The sequence below is a fragment of the Euprymna scolopes genome, chromosome 36, assembly GCF_053919585.1.
Source record: "Euprymna scolopes isolate OS-2025 chromosome 36, ASM5391958v1, whole genome shotgun sequence".
Lineage (NCBI taxonomy): Eukaryota > Metazoa > Mollusca > Cephalopoda > Sepiida > Sepiolidae > Euprymna > Euprymna scolopes.
In genome coordinates this window covers 63,329,626-63,344,225 of record NC_136517.1, presented here as the reverse complement: position 1 = coordinate 63,344,225, position 14,600 = coordinate 63,329,626, and the positions used below count along the sequence as shown (strand labels likewise).

Genomic DNA, 14,600 nt, shown 5'->3' with positions numbered 1-14,600 from the left:
GTAAAACAAAAAGGAGAAAGAAAGAGCAACGCGGGTGTGTGTGTGTGGGTGTGTGTGTGTGCGCGCATATATATATATATATATATGAGAGAGAGAGAGAGCCAGAGAAAGAGAGGGGGGTAAGAGAAGTTTAGAGAGAGAGAGAGAGAGAGAGAGAGAGAGAGAGAGAGAGAGAGAGAGGGGGGGGGGGTAGCGCACTTTGCCCACCCTCTCTTTGCGTAGTAGTAAGACTTCGCGTTCGCAATTCCGCATACAAAAAAACTCAGCGTTGGTTTTCTTCACTTCGAATTTTTAGACGCTTTAAGACAACCAGCATTTTGCTTTGACAGCACGCCAAGGAAAGTCACGCATAGAGTGACACCGACAGTAATAAAAATTTAATTGAGAAAAATATAAAACGGACTCATTAATAAATATTTTAAAAGGATATGTCTGAAGAAACTGGCTGTATTAGTAAAATGAAACTTACTTTTATGATTCAAATCGGACTATGTCGGGATCAAGTCAACTTCGAGGGCGAACTCAGCCTTTCCGTTTTAAAGGAAATTGCGTGCGGATTCGTAGACAAAAAGGTAGGTGCATTGAATTAAAAAAAAATGCATTTATATATATATATATATATATATATATATATATATATATATATATATATATGCCAGAAAGCATAATTCCAGACCAGGAAATCCTAAATAAATAAATGTAAAACATAAACAATAACAAACAACCTGTTTCTCCCTAAAAACAAAAACAATATAGGATTTAAATGTTTTTAACAATAAAAATTATATTTTAAAAATGTTTTACTTAAAAATACGGTGCTTATACATATGTTATCGTTATTTTTTTAAAGTTTTAAAATATATTACCCTATTTTTTATTTTTTTTTTCATTAAATTGTTAGGTGAAAGTACAGAATTTATTAAAACGCCCTCCTCTACCCACGTTAAGACTTTCTTAATATGATTTGAGCACGGTTACATAAATGCCAAAAATACATTTTAAAGGTGCTTATGCATTTTTGGTACCGCGCTATTTTTAATTTTTTTTTTTTTAAGTTCAAGTTTCACGTATTTTTATTTTTTTTATTTTTAAATTAAATTGTTCTGTGCACAGAATAGTTACAAAACACTCTCCCCTCCCCATGTTAAGAATGTTTTTCAAAATATTATTTCAACACGGTACCAAAAATGCACAAGTACGTTTTTTAAAAGAATAAAATTTTAAATCTTTTCTATTTCTTGCCTCTTAATGCAGTTAATGATTTTTGTGTAAATCCATTTTGTCTGCAAATGTTTTTTTCTATATATATATATATATATATATATATATATATTAGAAAAAAAACATTTGCAGACAAAAAAGAAAATACTGTTAATAAATATCGAACTTTTTCTCGTGTTCTTGGACCAGAAGTAAAGCCTTTTTCTTTAACTTTCCTACTGCAACCGTAAAAAAAATGCCTGCTTTTATATACTGCTCATACTGTGTTACTGTTCTATTTGTGACAGAATTTAATTTTTTGTCGTTCTTTAAGAACGCGTTGGCGCTACAAGTGGAGTAAATGACGAAAGTCACTAAAAGTTAAAAAAAAAAAAAAATTGTAATAAAACTTTCAAACTTTATTTTTGAATGTTCGTTTCAATGAGACTTTTTCTGTCTCGTTATTTATTTCTTTAATAAAAATAAAGAAAAAATATAATACAGCAATAAAACTGAATAACGTTTCAAATCAATTCCTATTTTCTGTGAATTAAAAAACAGAACAAAACAATTTTTTACTTATGGGGGAGGGGGCAATGTGCTTATATATATATCCCCCCCCCCCCAAACAAAACAAATGTCGCGAAACTAACGCAAACCCGTCTCCTTCCTTTCTTGTCGTAGTTGGGTAACTCCTTTTCTCCCTTCTTTTTGCCTCAAAAAAAAAAAAAAAAAAAAAACTCAAACCTGTTGATCTAATATTTCCTCCTTGCACATAATTCGTTGTGCTGTGCTTGCTTCCCGTGTCAACAACAAATGCGGTTTCTTTTTTCTTCTTTGCTTCTTGAGAGCCGTAGCTTTCTTTTAAAGCTCCTTTAACCTAAGACTTATTGTGGCAATATTAAGTTACATGCGAGTTTTATCAAAACGAAAACTTAAAGTATTTTTTAATTATTCGAACTTGAAAGAGCCGTAGCGTGGACGGAAGAAAAAGAAAAGTTTAAAAATTAACTTCGCTTTTAAAAATTTAAAAAGAATTTACACTCCCAATACTAATCTTAATTATTTGAGGAACATTAAAACCATGTCTTCAGTCTATTAAAAGTCGTTTGACTGTTTATAACTGGCAGTAAATATTTTATTTTTTGACATAGTTATATAATGGCCTCGATTCATTCTCAGAGACGCATTGTGAAGAAGTAAGGGATGGGCAAGCTACAACCGCAGTTCTCACCAAGGTGCTTGTTAAGATAGTCGACAGATCGATTAAAAAAATGTTTTGAGCAAAAACAAAACTCGTCATGCAGAAAATAGTAATATATTTTTAAAAAATCACATTTTTGAGAAGAAAATTATTCTTACGGAAAATTGGTGGAAATGGTATTTCCCTAGATGTAAACACCATGAAGATTGCAAATACAGGGGACATACTACCCCCTTTTTTTTTCGTTACTGTAATAGATGTTCTGTTTTTTTAGCCGATAGCCTTTTTAAATTTTTACTAAAAACAATAGCAGTTGTTCTACTCTGAATTTTCGTAATTTTTGGATATATTACTACTTTTGACATGGCAAGTACTGTTATTTTGTCTTAAAACCACATACTTGGGTCTGTCCCCCCCCCCAATAATGTTCCTCAAAGCTCTCTTCCATAAAGTACTAAAATTTTATTTCCAATATATGTAAATATGTCTAAATTTTATCAAAATTATCATTCTTAACATAGGGAGGGTATTTTGTAACTATTCTGTTTTAATATAAAAAAGATATCATGAAGCTTGAATTTAACCTGAAAAAAAAAAACCATTTAAAAATAGCGCGGTGGCAAAAGTGAACAAGCACCAAGTGTAATTTTGAAGAGAGCAGGATACAATTTAAGAACCATAATAAAAAATGTCAACACTACAATAATCTATATATATAAAACGTGAACATTTATTGAATTAAAATAAAACTAAATTCAGAAATGAAAGTTGTCAAAGTGTATGACTTTACTGTTAAACAGTCATTCATTGATGGAATTCGAAAATTAAGAAAATTCGTCACCTTAAAATGTTTTCTCGAGACAGCCACATTCTATTTAATGACTGTTCATAAGTATTTATAAAATTTAAGTCGTACCCTTTGATAACTTTCGTTTTAAAGTGTTTGTGTAAACAAAACTATGGTGTTAGATGAATTTTAATTTAACTGTTCAGATCATGTTTTATTTTGTATTGATATTTTCAATTCTCCCGGTTCTGAAATTGCATTATTCCTCTGTTTTGCGCTTTTAAAGAAATTTTTACGTACTGTGTGTCCATCCATAGCCTTGATACCCTGGAGGGGCCATCTACACCTTTGTAGCGAGTGCTTTTTTTCGGGGTGAGGGTGCTGGCCCCAAGCCTAACCTTCCCATACATACATACAACGCTTAGCCTTCCCAAATGGTCACCCATCTGGTACTGGCCAGGATCAACGTTGCTTAACTTCGGTGATCTGGCGAGCACCGGTGTGTCAACGTGACTGTGTGTGTGTGTGGGGGGGGAGGTAAAATAAAATTTATACAAATTAAGATTTATAAAATAAAATTTATACAAATTAAGATTTATAAAATAAAATTTATACAAATTAAGATTTATAAAATAAAATTTATACAAATTAAGATTTATAAAATAAAATTTATACAAATTAAGATTTATAAAATAAAATTTATACAAATTAAGATTTATAAAATAAAATTTATACAAATTAAGATTTATAAAATAATGCATGTTTTAGCCCTTTGCCTCTTTTACTTGGTTGTAAATATTTTTTATGTAAAAGTCCTTTTAGCATTAATAAAATTTCAGAATACCAGATTTTTTGGTAAAAATAGAAAATAACCATTTGTCCATGACTGCCAAATCCAAAATTGCGAATCAGTATTCTGGTTATCCACCATTACAGAAAAAAAAAAAATTATGCCAAACTTTATTCTAATTTATTTTCAAAAATTTAAAATATTAACTAATTAAATAAAATACATGTATTTTATTTATCAAATAGTGTGTGATTAATCTTATGAGAAGATATACCTCTTCTGCTAAGACAAACTTATCCATGGGACATCCAAGATTGAAACGAAAATAAAATTTGCTGCAGTTTACAAGAATTTTTCTCTCACTGACAAACCATAGAAAAGATTAAAACACTTTTCAGAATTCCACCTCTATAAAAATCTTTTCCTTCTTTGTACCCATGACTAATACCTGTATACCAAAAAATTAAGTAGTTTTTCTTTATAGATAAAAAATATTTTTAAGCTAATTCACTTTCCAATACTCTCCCCATCAAATTAAAAATGGTTTTGTAAAACCTATTTGGAGTCTGTTTTTCAAGATAGCAAGTGTAGTTTTCTCAAAGATAGTATAATTTAGCCATGAAACTTGATTTTCTTAGAAATAAAACTCCTTACACATTTTCTGATGTACTGTATTTTTTTTGTTGGTTGCGATGGACTAATTTGAGTCATATGAGGCCAATCTTCTTTGATTGTGATTGGTGGCGGCCACTGGCAATGAGAGACTGGCATAAAATGGACCGGTGGCATTTTTATTCTCTAGAAAATAAGTATGCCACTGACCCATTAGTAGAATCTGTACCACAGGCGAGGGCGCAAACAACTCCCATTAACATTTTTTTTTCATAAAACCTGATAAAAAGGCAATTTGAATTTTAGAAAAAACAATTTTAAATTAAAAGACTTGCGCTTTCCTAAGCGCTAGTCACTTTTTTTCTTGATAAAAACATTTCCAATTTTTGTGTGTAGCTTAAAAAGCTACACGCAAAAATTGGAAATTAATATCAACATTTCGTTATTGCGGTCTATGATAGAACACAGATAAGCACGAGATCTTCAGAGACTCCCAATTCATGTCTTCTGACATGAATTACACGTTTCGGCCATTAAAGTTGAAACCAAATCATTATGCAAGGCTGTTTATATCTGGACTCGCATTTTCCAAATCAAATTTTTTTAATGCTTTTTTTGCCATTAAAAAAAAATGACCCAACTTTTTCTCTTTTTTGTATTTGATCTTTTAACAAACAACAAACATTTTAGAATCTAACATTTTTATCTCTTGTTGCAATTTGCACATATTTTTTGCATTTATTCTCTCATGCTTTGGCAGTAGCAACATTTAAATCCTAATTAGGGATAGTGTAGCACTGTAGCAGTTATGATTACGATCTATTTTTTTGTACTAACTTATTCTCACTCCTGGGTGATTGATGTTTGATAAACATTTTTGCTTGGGAAGTACTTCCGCCGAACTTCCTTTTTTTTTTTTTTTTTTTTTTTACCCACACAATGTAAAGACCTTGTTAAGGTGATAAGACTGTATTCCTGTCCACCCCTAATACCCGAATGTAGTTATACGAGATGAAAGACTCAGATCATACCCTTTTTGTTGATGAAACTATAAATTAAAACCGATTCAAATTGTAAAATGAAGTTTGTCCTAAAACCAAACTATCGTTACTCGTTTTCCTTCCTAATCGGGAAAGAACACCACCCTTATCTTATTCGCAACTCTTCATATCCTGCAGTCCTGTACACTTCTTTAGAATACCCACATCTATTTATACATAAATAAAAAAGAGTAATTTTCTTTGGCCAATGACGCGTTTGATTTACTAAAAATTGCGTTTCATATGTCTGACAAATATATTGGACGTAAGGAGACAACAGATTTTAATTGTTGTCAGTTTGCCGAAGAGTATCTTATTTAAAAAAAAAAAAAAAAAAAAAAAAAAAAATTGTATTTACATTTTAATCATTTTAAGTCATTGTTGAACCCATAACAAGACGAGTAACATCGTGGATTAATCCGCGTAGGGTTTTATGTTTAGCTAATTTCACTGATAGTTCTACATATGCATTGAGCACTTTTGAAAAAATGTTTAAAGTTTTTTTTTTTTTTTTTTTTTTTTTTTTTTTTTTTTTAAGTTCAATTCATTTGAAATATATATATATATATATATATATATATAAGATAAAAAAAAGGAACAAACCAAATTATGTTCGACGTTTAGTCTTTATTTCGGGTTGATTGACTTGAAGAAAATTAAATACCATTACAATATTTGACAATGTGTTTGTTTACACGAGTGCATTTATAAAAGTAAAAATGAAACGTTAATGAGCATAATTTGGTTTGTTCCTTTTTCATTTCTTCATCACGTCGGAATATTAAACCCCATAATTTTCATATATAGCAATATATACATTGTTAGAAACTTCGTTTAAATGTAATTTCTTAAATTTGTTGGTTGATGTTTCATTTGTTTACATTTAAAGTTGGCCAAATTTGTACATTCCCTGGAGATTTACGAAAGTTTAACCATTAATTACTTTCCGTTAAAATTTACAGAAAACAATTATGCTTCGCCAGTGTTCGCACTTTCTATTTAAATATTACTAAAAAATAATCACATAAAATTGTAGAATTGCGTAACTTGATTTTTCATATAACTTGTGATGACATAAAAACGCATCTTTCACATTCTGTTATAGGATGCAGAATGTCTTTTAGGTGACAAGATGAGGTGGTTGTTTTATCTTGCTTTTTGCTTTCTCGTTTCCCCTTATAACTTCTAATGATTTCGTTGGAGGGACATCAGAAAAAGGCACATGATAGAAGTATATTTCTGCACAAACAAATGTACACTTAAATGTATATCAAATGTAACGATACTAAATCGGAGTTTTAGTTGAACACCGTCAGAAATACGGTTTCTAATAGATGAATTGAAAATGAAATTTCACCTGTTGGCTAAAACTATTTCATCAAATCGATTGATTGTTATCGCACAAATAATTGATTTATTTTTTTTATCGATCGATTAAAATAAATTATTAACCTAAATTTAATCAGAAAATGTTTTCAAAACAACCTGTAAAAAAAAAATTTTATAGCAAAATATTTTTTAAGCACTCAATTTTCGTCCTGAGTATATCTTAGTAGATATAAGTTCTGAGATTATCACGCTATAAACAAACTGATTTATGGATTAGGATTATTTATGAATTGGTTTATAGATTTTCTATAAAATTCCCGATATGTTCAATTTTTTTTTTTTTTACAGGTTGTTTTGAAAATATTTTCTGATCAAATTTAGGCTAACAATAATAATTTACTATTTTAATCGATCGATAAAAATTATTTGTGCGTTAACGATTATATGATGTTTATCGACTTCAATCGATTTGATGAAATTTCATTTTCAATTCATCTATTAGAAATCGAATTTCTGACTGGGACTAAAACTCCCATTCAGTATCGTTGTGAACTGATTTTCTCTAATAAAATGCATCTGTTTGGGTTCAGCAGATACAATCTGTAGTGGAGTGAGAAAACAAAAGCTTTTTTACTGTGAAGTTTGAGATGATTTTCTGGCGTGCTATTTGCTTTCTCTTTTCCCCTCATCACTTGTATTGTTTCCATATGGTTGAGTAGAGGGAAAGCAGAAAAAGGTACGCAATGAAAGGACATTTATATACAAATAAATACATATTGACATTTATATACAAATAAATACATATTGACATTTATATACAAATAAATACATATTGATATTTATATACAAATAAATACATATTGACATTTATATACAAATAAATACATATTGATATTTATATACAAATAAATACATATTGATATTTATATACAAATAAATACATATTGACATTTATATACAAATAAATACATATTGATATTTATATACAAATAAATACATATTGACATTTATATACAAATAAATACATATTGACATTTATATACAAATAAATACATATTGACATTTATATACAAATAAATACATATTGACATTTATATACAAATAAATACATATTGACATTTATATACAAATAAATACATATTGACATTTATATACAAATAAATACATATTGACATTTATATACAAATAAATACATATTGACATTTATATACAAATAAATACATATTGACATTTATATACAAATAAATACATATTGACATTTATATACAAATAAATACATATTGACATTTATATACAAATAAATACATATTGACATTTATATACAAATAAATACATATTGACATTTATATACAAATAAATACATATTGACATTTATATACAAATAAATACATATTGACATTTATATACAAATAAATACATATTGACATTTATATACAAATAAATACATATTGACATTTATATACAAATAAATACATATTGACATTTATATACAAATAAATACATATTGACATTTATATACAAATAAATGCATATTGACATTTATATACAAATAAATGCATATTGACATTTATATACAAATACATGCATATTGACATTTATATACAAATACATGCATATTGACATTTATATACAAATACATGCATATTGACATTTATATACAAATACATGCATATTGACATTTATATACAAATACATGCATATTGACATTTATATACAAATACATGCATATTGACATTTATATACAAATACATGCATATTGACATTTATATACAAATACATGCATATTGACATTTATATACAAATACATGCATATTGACATTTATATACAAATACATGCATATTGACATTTATATACAAATACATGCATATTGACATTTATATACAAATACATGCATATTGACATTTATATACAAATACATGCATATTGACATTTATATACAAATACATGCATATTGACATTTATATACAAATACATGCATATTGACATTTATATACAAATAAATGCATATTGACATTTATATACAAATAAATGCATATTGACATTTATATACAAATAAATGCATATTGACATTTATATACAAATAAATGCATATTGACATTTATATACAAATAAATGCATATTGACATTTATATACAAATAAATGCATATTGACATTTATATACAAATAAATGCATATTGACATTTATATACAAATAAATGCATATTGACATTTATATACAAATAAATACATATTGACATTTATATACAAATAAATACATATTGACATTTATATACAAATAAATACATATTGACATTTATATACAAATAAATACATATTGACATTTATATACAAATAAATACATATTGACATTTATATACAAATAAATACATATTGACATTTATATACAAATAAATGCATATTGACATTTATATACAAATAAATGCATATTGACATTTATATACAAATAAATGCATATTGACATTTATATACAAATAAATGCATATTGACATTTATATACAAATAAATGCATATTGACATTTATATACAAATAAATGCATATTGACATTTATATACAAATAAATGCATATTGACATTTATATACAAATACATGCATATTGACATTTATATACAAATACATGCATATTGACATTTATATACAAATACATGCATATTGACATTTATATACAAATACATGCATATTGACATTTATATACAAATACATGCATATTGACATTTATATACAAATACATGCATATTGACATTTATATACAAATACATGCATATTGACATTTATATACAAATAAATGCATATTGACATTTATATACAAATAAATGCATATTGACATTTATATACAAATAAATGCATATTGACATTTATATACAAATAAATGCATATTGACATTTATATACAAATAAATGCATATTGACATTTATATACAAATAAATGCATATTGACATTTATATACAAATACATGCATATTGACATTTATATACAAATAAATACATATTGATATTTATAAGAATTTTTAAGCACTAGATTTGCTCGAAAAATAATACTGAAACTAGTTCAAATAATAAACTTATTTTAAATACCTTAGTACTTATAATAATTCTGATAATCGCTGGAGAATCCTTAGTCGGCCTCGAGTGTTACCATAAAAGCTGGACCAACAATTTTTTTCAAAGAATTTATTTAACAAAAGCTTGCATATTTTTTCTTGCTTGCATAGAAGAGGACAATATTAAACTATTTTTATTGGTCAAAGAAAAGAATTAACAAAATTTAATGATACTTTAAAATTAAGTACAGAGGCATGGAGGCGTCTAAATAAACTATACTTAAATATGTATTTTTGACGTTTGATTTAACAATTAAGTGAAGGTTCAATTCTTTTTTTTCATAAATGATTATATATCTATCTATATATCTATAAAAGTGAACGTGTCTGTGTTTATATTTCCCTACGCAATAACTCTGTCAATTTAAAGTCTGCAGACTCGAAATTTGATGTACAGATTACTGAGATTTGGGAAAATCTTTGTAATCCGTTTTCGGCCAGAAATTTGGCTGTTAAGGGGTCAAAGTTCAACGATTTGACGTTTGAGAACTCTATCAAACTCCTGACAATTTTGGGTCTAAACACTTTAAATTTTAGATATAGGTTCTTTGTACATGGATCTAACTTAATAACTTGATTTGAGCCCAAAACAATAAATGTTAAGGGGTCATAATAGGGGTCAAAGTTATAAAAAAAAAAAAAAATTGACCTCTTTGGTCTCTACCAAATTACTCAGAATTTCTGGTCTAAACATTTGAAATTTTACATAAAGTGTATTCAGAGATAGGGCAAACTTTTTGATCGGTTTGAGTCGAAAATTTGAGTTACGAATATATAAATCTATGTATGTTTGTATGTCTACCTAAAACTTTCGACAGAGGCGACTGATTTTCAGAAGATCAGTATCGTTTTTAAGCTCGACCTTTCAGACGACAAATATTGAAAAATTGGCTAAAAACATTAATTTCTTCACCCTCAACTGGGCACTTTTCTACAGAGGTGGGTCGCTTTTTTCACCGATATTTTCGAAAGTCATCCCCTCTTTTCGATTGTCTAGCCTTAATTTAAACATACGTCACTTCCAGTTTGGCGTTGGTCATAACAGCAAAAACGTCACTTTTTTTCCCCGTTCTTTTCCTCCTTCGCGGTATGTGTTCGAGCCTGCCTTCCTACTACCACACCTCCAAACACCCGGGCAACGCCGGCACCCATGCTAATACACACACACACACACACACACACACACACATATATATATATATATATATATATATATATAATTTGTTGCCTACATAACCTCTGAAGTTAAGCAATGATGAGGCTGGCCAGTACCAGATAGGTGACCATTTTGGGAATACTTGGCGTCAGATGTGGTGAAAACAACTCCTGCATCTAATATCACGGTTGGGCCACCATAGGTGAATAAACAAGAAATTGTTGAAAGAAATTATCGTATTTTTAGCTAAATGCGTATTTATCTTTTTTAAATTTTTTTTTACAATCGTCATCGTCCTCACAATACATTTTCAGTTTCAGCTAATTATTTTAAGCATATCCACAAATAAAGAGGGGGGTGTAGGCAATATATATATATGAGAAAAAAGTACACTATTAAAAATTCATTCTTCACTTAATAATTGGCGAAAATTTTGTATTGATTGGATAATTACTTGATTTTTGGTTGATTTTTAAAGAGATTCCAGAAAAAAATATTTACTCTTTTCTTTCGTTTTGGCCGTGCCTACAATCTTCTAATATACAAAAGGCAAAGGGCGTGGGAGTGTGTCTTGCAAAAACTGTCGACAGACGCTTCGGACTGTGACAAAATTGGTATTGTTAGAAAGATTAATCTCTCGGGCGACAAATATCGAAAAATTGGTTAAAAAGTTTAATTCTTTGACCGTCAACTGGGTCGTTTTTGCAAGGAGGGGTCAGTTTTTAGCATCGACATTTTTGCAAAGTCATGTGCCTACCGATCTCAATGTGCGTATAAAACACCTTATTTCAAAGGCTGTGACGTCACAAGTGCACCATGGGCCAGATGGTTAACGCGTTTTCTTTTTTTTTTTCACCTTTTTCCTTTTTTGTGTTATAGGTTCGAGCTTGGCTACTACGGCTACTTTTTGAGGGGAGGGGGGTTACTCAATACCCTTACTATACCACCTCTCCACACCCGGGCAACGCCGGGTAGCTATGCTAGTATTCTATATAGAAATACTCATGACTGATTCTGGAATCTCCGTTGTTACTGAAGACTGATTACGTAAAAGTATTAAAATTTCTTGATTTAAATTTTTACTTTTTCCATTTCTCTACTCTTGCATATTTTATCAATAGAAATATCGATTTTAGCCCCCCCCCCAAAAAAAAAACTGAAGTTTAGTGCATTTGAAAATTTAGGTTTACAGTTTACATGAAGTAAGCTGTCTTATTTTACTTATTCCTCGTATTAGTCGCAAGCCCACCTCTTTTTCGCCCAGCTTCAAGCTATTTTTGGTTCGATTCAAATTGTATATTTCTCCACAAACCCTTTAAATTTTATTTTTTTTTATTTTTAAATTATCGATTAAGCATCACATTTTCATTTCTCCATGCAAGTTTGATTAAAATGCGTTTCCTACATAATTTCACGAACGGTTTATGGATAATTTACAACTTTGGCGAGTCTACTGTTAAAAGAATAAAGTATAGAAACAAATAGCAAACAACTGTTACCAAAAGCAATAAAAGTTGATTTTCTACCTACTTGGATCATATTTGTTTTTTCAACTATTTTCGAATGGTTTTATTGCATTTTAATATTTCGTTCACATCCGATTATGTTTTTCAAAATGATCTACTCCAGTTTCCGGAAGGTTATTTTTTTCATCAGTTTCTTAATTAAAGGTAGAAAAATTTTTTTTTTTTTTTTGCGTTTAGAACAGTTTTTCCCCAATGTGTTGGTTTTTTGGGACGAAATATCAAAATGCAATAAAAACTCTTTAAAACGCACACACAATCCAGGTATGTAGAAATGTAACTTTTATTGCCTTTGGTAACAGTTATTTGTATATATTATATTTCTGTTAACTACTCTGCATCATCGTAAAAACCTTTAGTAAATTTGTAAGCATTATTATAGAATTTAGACTGGAGGGTGCTTTTTACAACAAATTCTAAGAACGATTAGTAAGGTCATAAAACCACATGTAATTGCCTAAAAAAATAAAACAAAAAAAAAAAATAAAAAAGTCCGCACTGCGCACTGCTCGTATTTTTCTTAGTGGCATCAACTTTTTTATCCTGACGGGGACGCTACGACGTTGAAAAGTTTGATTTATAAACAAATGTTTATTTATTTTAAATATTTGTTTTGAATTAGCTTCTTGAACTTACATTTTCAATTTAAACAAAAAAATCTTCATAAAAAACAAAGCAATTTCTCATAAAAATGGTTAACTGTCCTAAGACGCTAGAATAGTCGGGAATGGAATTATAGGTTAAATTTATATACGACATTGCTTCTTTGCTGCTCTAAATTCTGCAATATATTTTAATTTTCACCAAGTTTTTTTTTTTTTTTTTCAGGATGTTTGCACGTAGTCACCTTAAAAGAAAGTAGAATCTCTTAGGAAGGTGGGGGTGGGCGGCGTTCAACGAAAGATTTTAATCTACAATAATAGTCATTTCCTTATTTTAAGGACATTAAGATATGTCTTTTAGACATTCAATTGTGATGATTCGGAATATTTTAAATGAGGATTGGATTATTCAAACTACTATTTTTATCTTAAATATTAATCTCAGAATGCTTCGACCAACATAACCTCTGACCTTCAGGTGCATTTTATCAAATTCGGGAATCTACATGGAATTTCGACAGAACTTTAATTCATGGGGGTAGATTGTCTTCGTACTGTCAGCATAATGTCATGTGATTTTTCAGTCATGGTTAATGTCACCTGTAGATTGATTTTCAAACTCCACTAGTCTTATTTAAGACTTGTACCGCCGCTTCCCTCACCCCCTCAAACTCCATTAACCTTTTTCATATGTCCGGGTGGTAACACGTACATAAATAAAACATTTTATTGGAACGTATTTTTCCTAAGTTCAACATTTTGTTCGATTGTGACAACATTTTGTTCATGTATTTTATTTCATTGTAGCACCAATTTGGTTCCGAATTGAAAAAAAAAAAAATTACAACTCATAACCTGAACTACTCATTAAAATTTAATTCTCTACCGACCTGTATACTTTAAAGTATTGTGCTAGAAAACTTTACACCTGTTAATATCCCGTCTCCAAAGCTACCATCCACTCGTGCAAATATTGTCACATCTGAGCTAGCACATTAAACCCTAGTCTTTCTCTCTTGTACAGTTCAAAAATGTCTCTCATACTGTCTACCAAGCTCTAAATCCTGTCCCATCACTGCAATATTGCATCCCTGTTCTTGTTTTACAAGTAGTTCAATGGAATTTGCTCTGCACTTGTGCCCTCTCAATACTCACTACAAGTCTGACAACTAAATTCCAACCTTTTCAATGTATTTTTTGTCCAGATATCGGAGAGCTTTCTACTCTAATAGCTTCATTTCTCGAACAGCTTGCATT

General features: G+C 29.0%; 1 protein-coding gene across 1 annotated transcript in view; it reads left to right on the top strand.

Annotated features, from left to right (window-relative positions):
• The first annotated feature begins 208 nt into the window (after positions 1–208).
• LOC145260539 (serine/threonine-protein kinase D3-like) overlaps positions 209–14,600 on the top strand; it is a 370,628-nt gene continuing 356,236 nt past the window's right edge. The window contains exon 1 of the mRNA XM_080118751.1: positions 209–572. Coding sequence (XP_079974877.1) covers positions 429–572 — 144 coding nt within the window. The 5' untranslated portion in view covers positions 209–428. The remainder of the gene's footprint in view (positions 573–14,600) is intronic.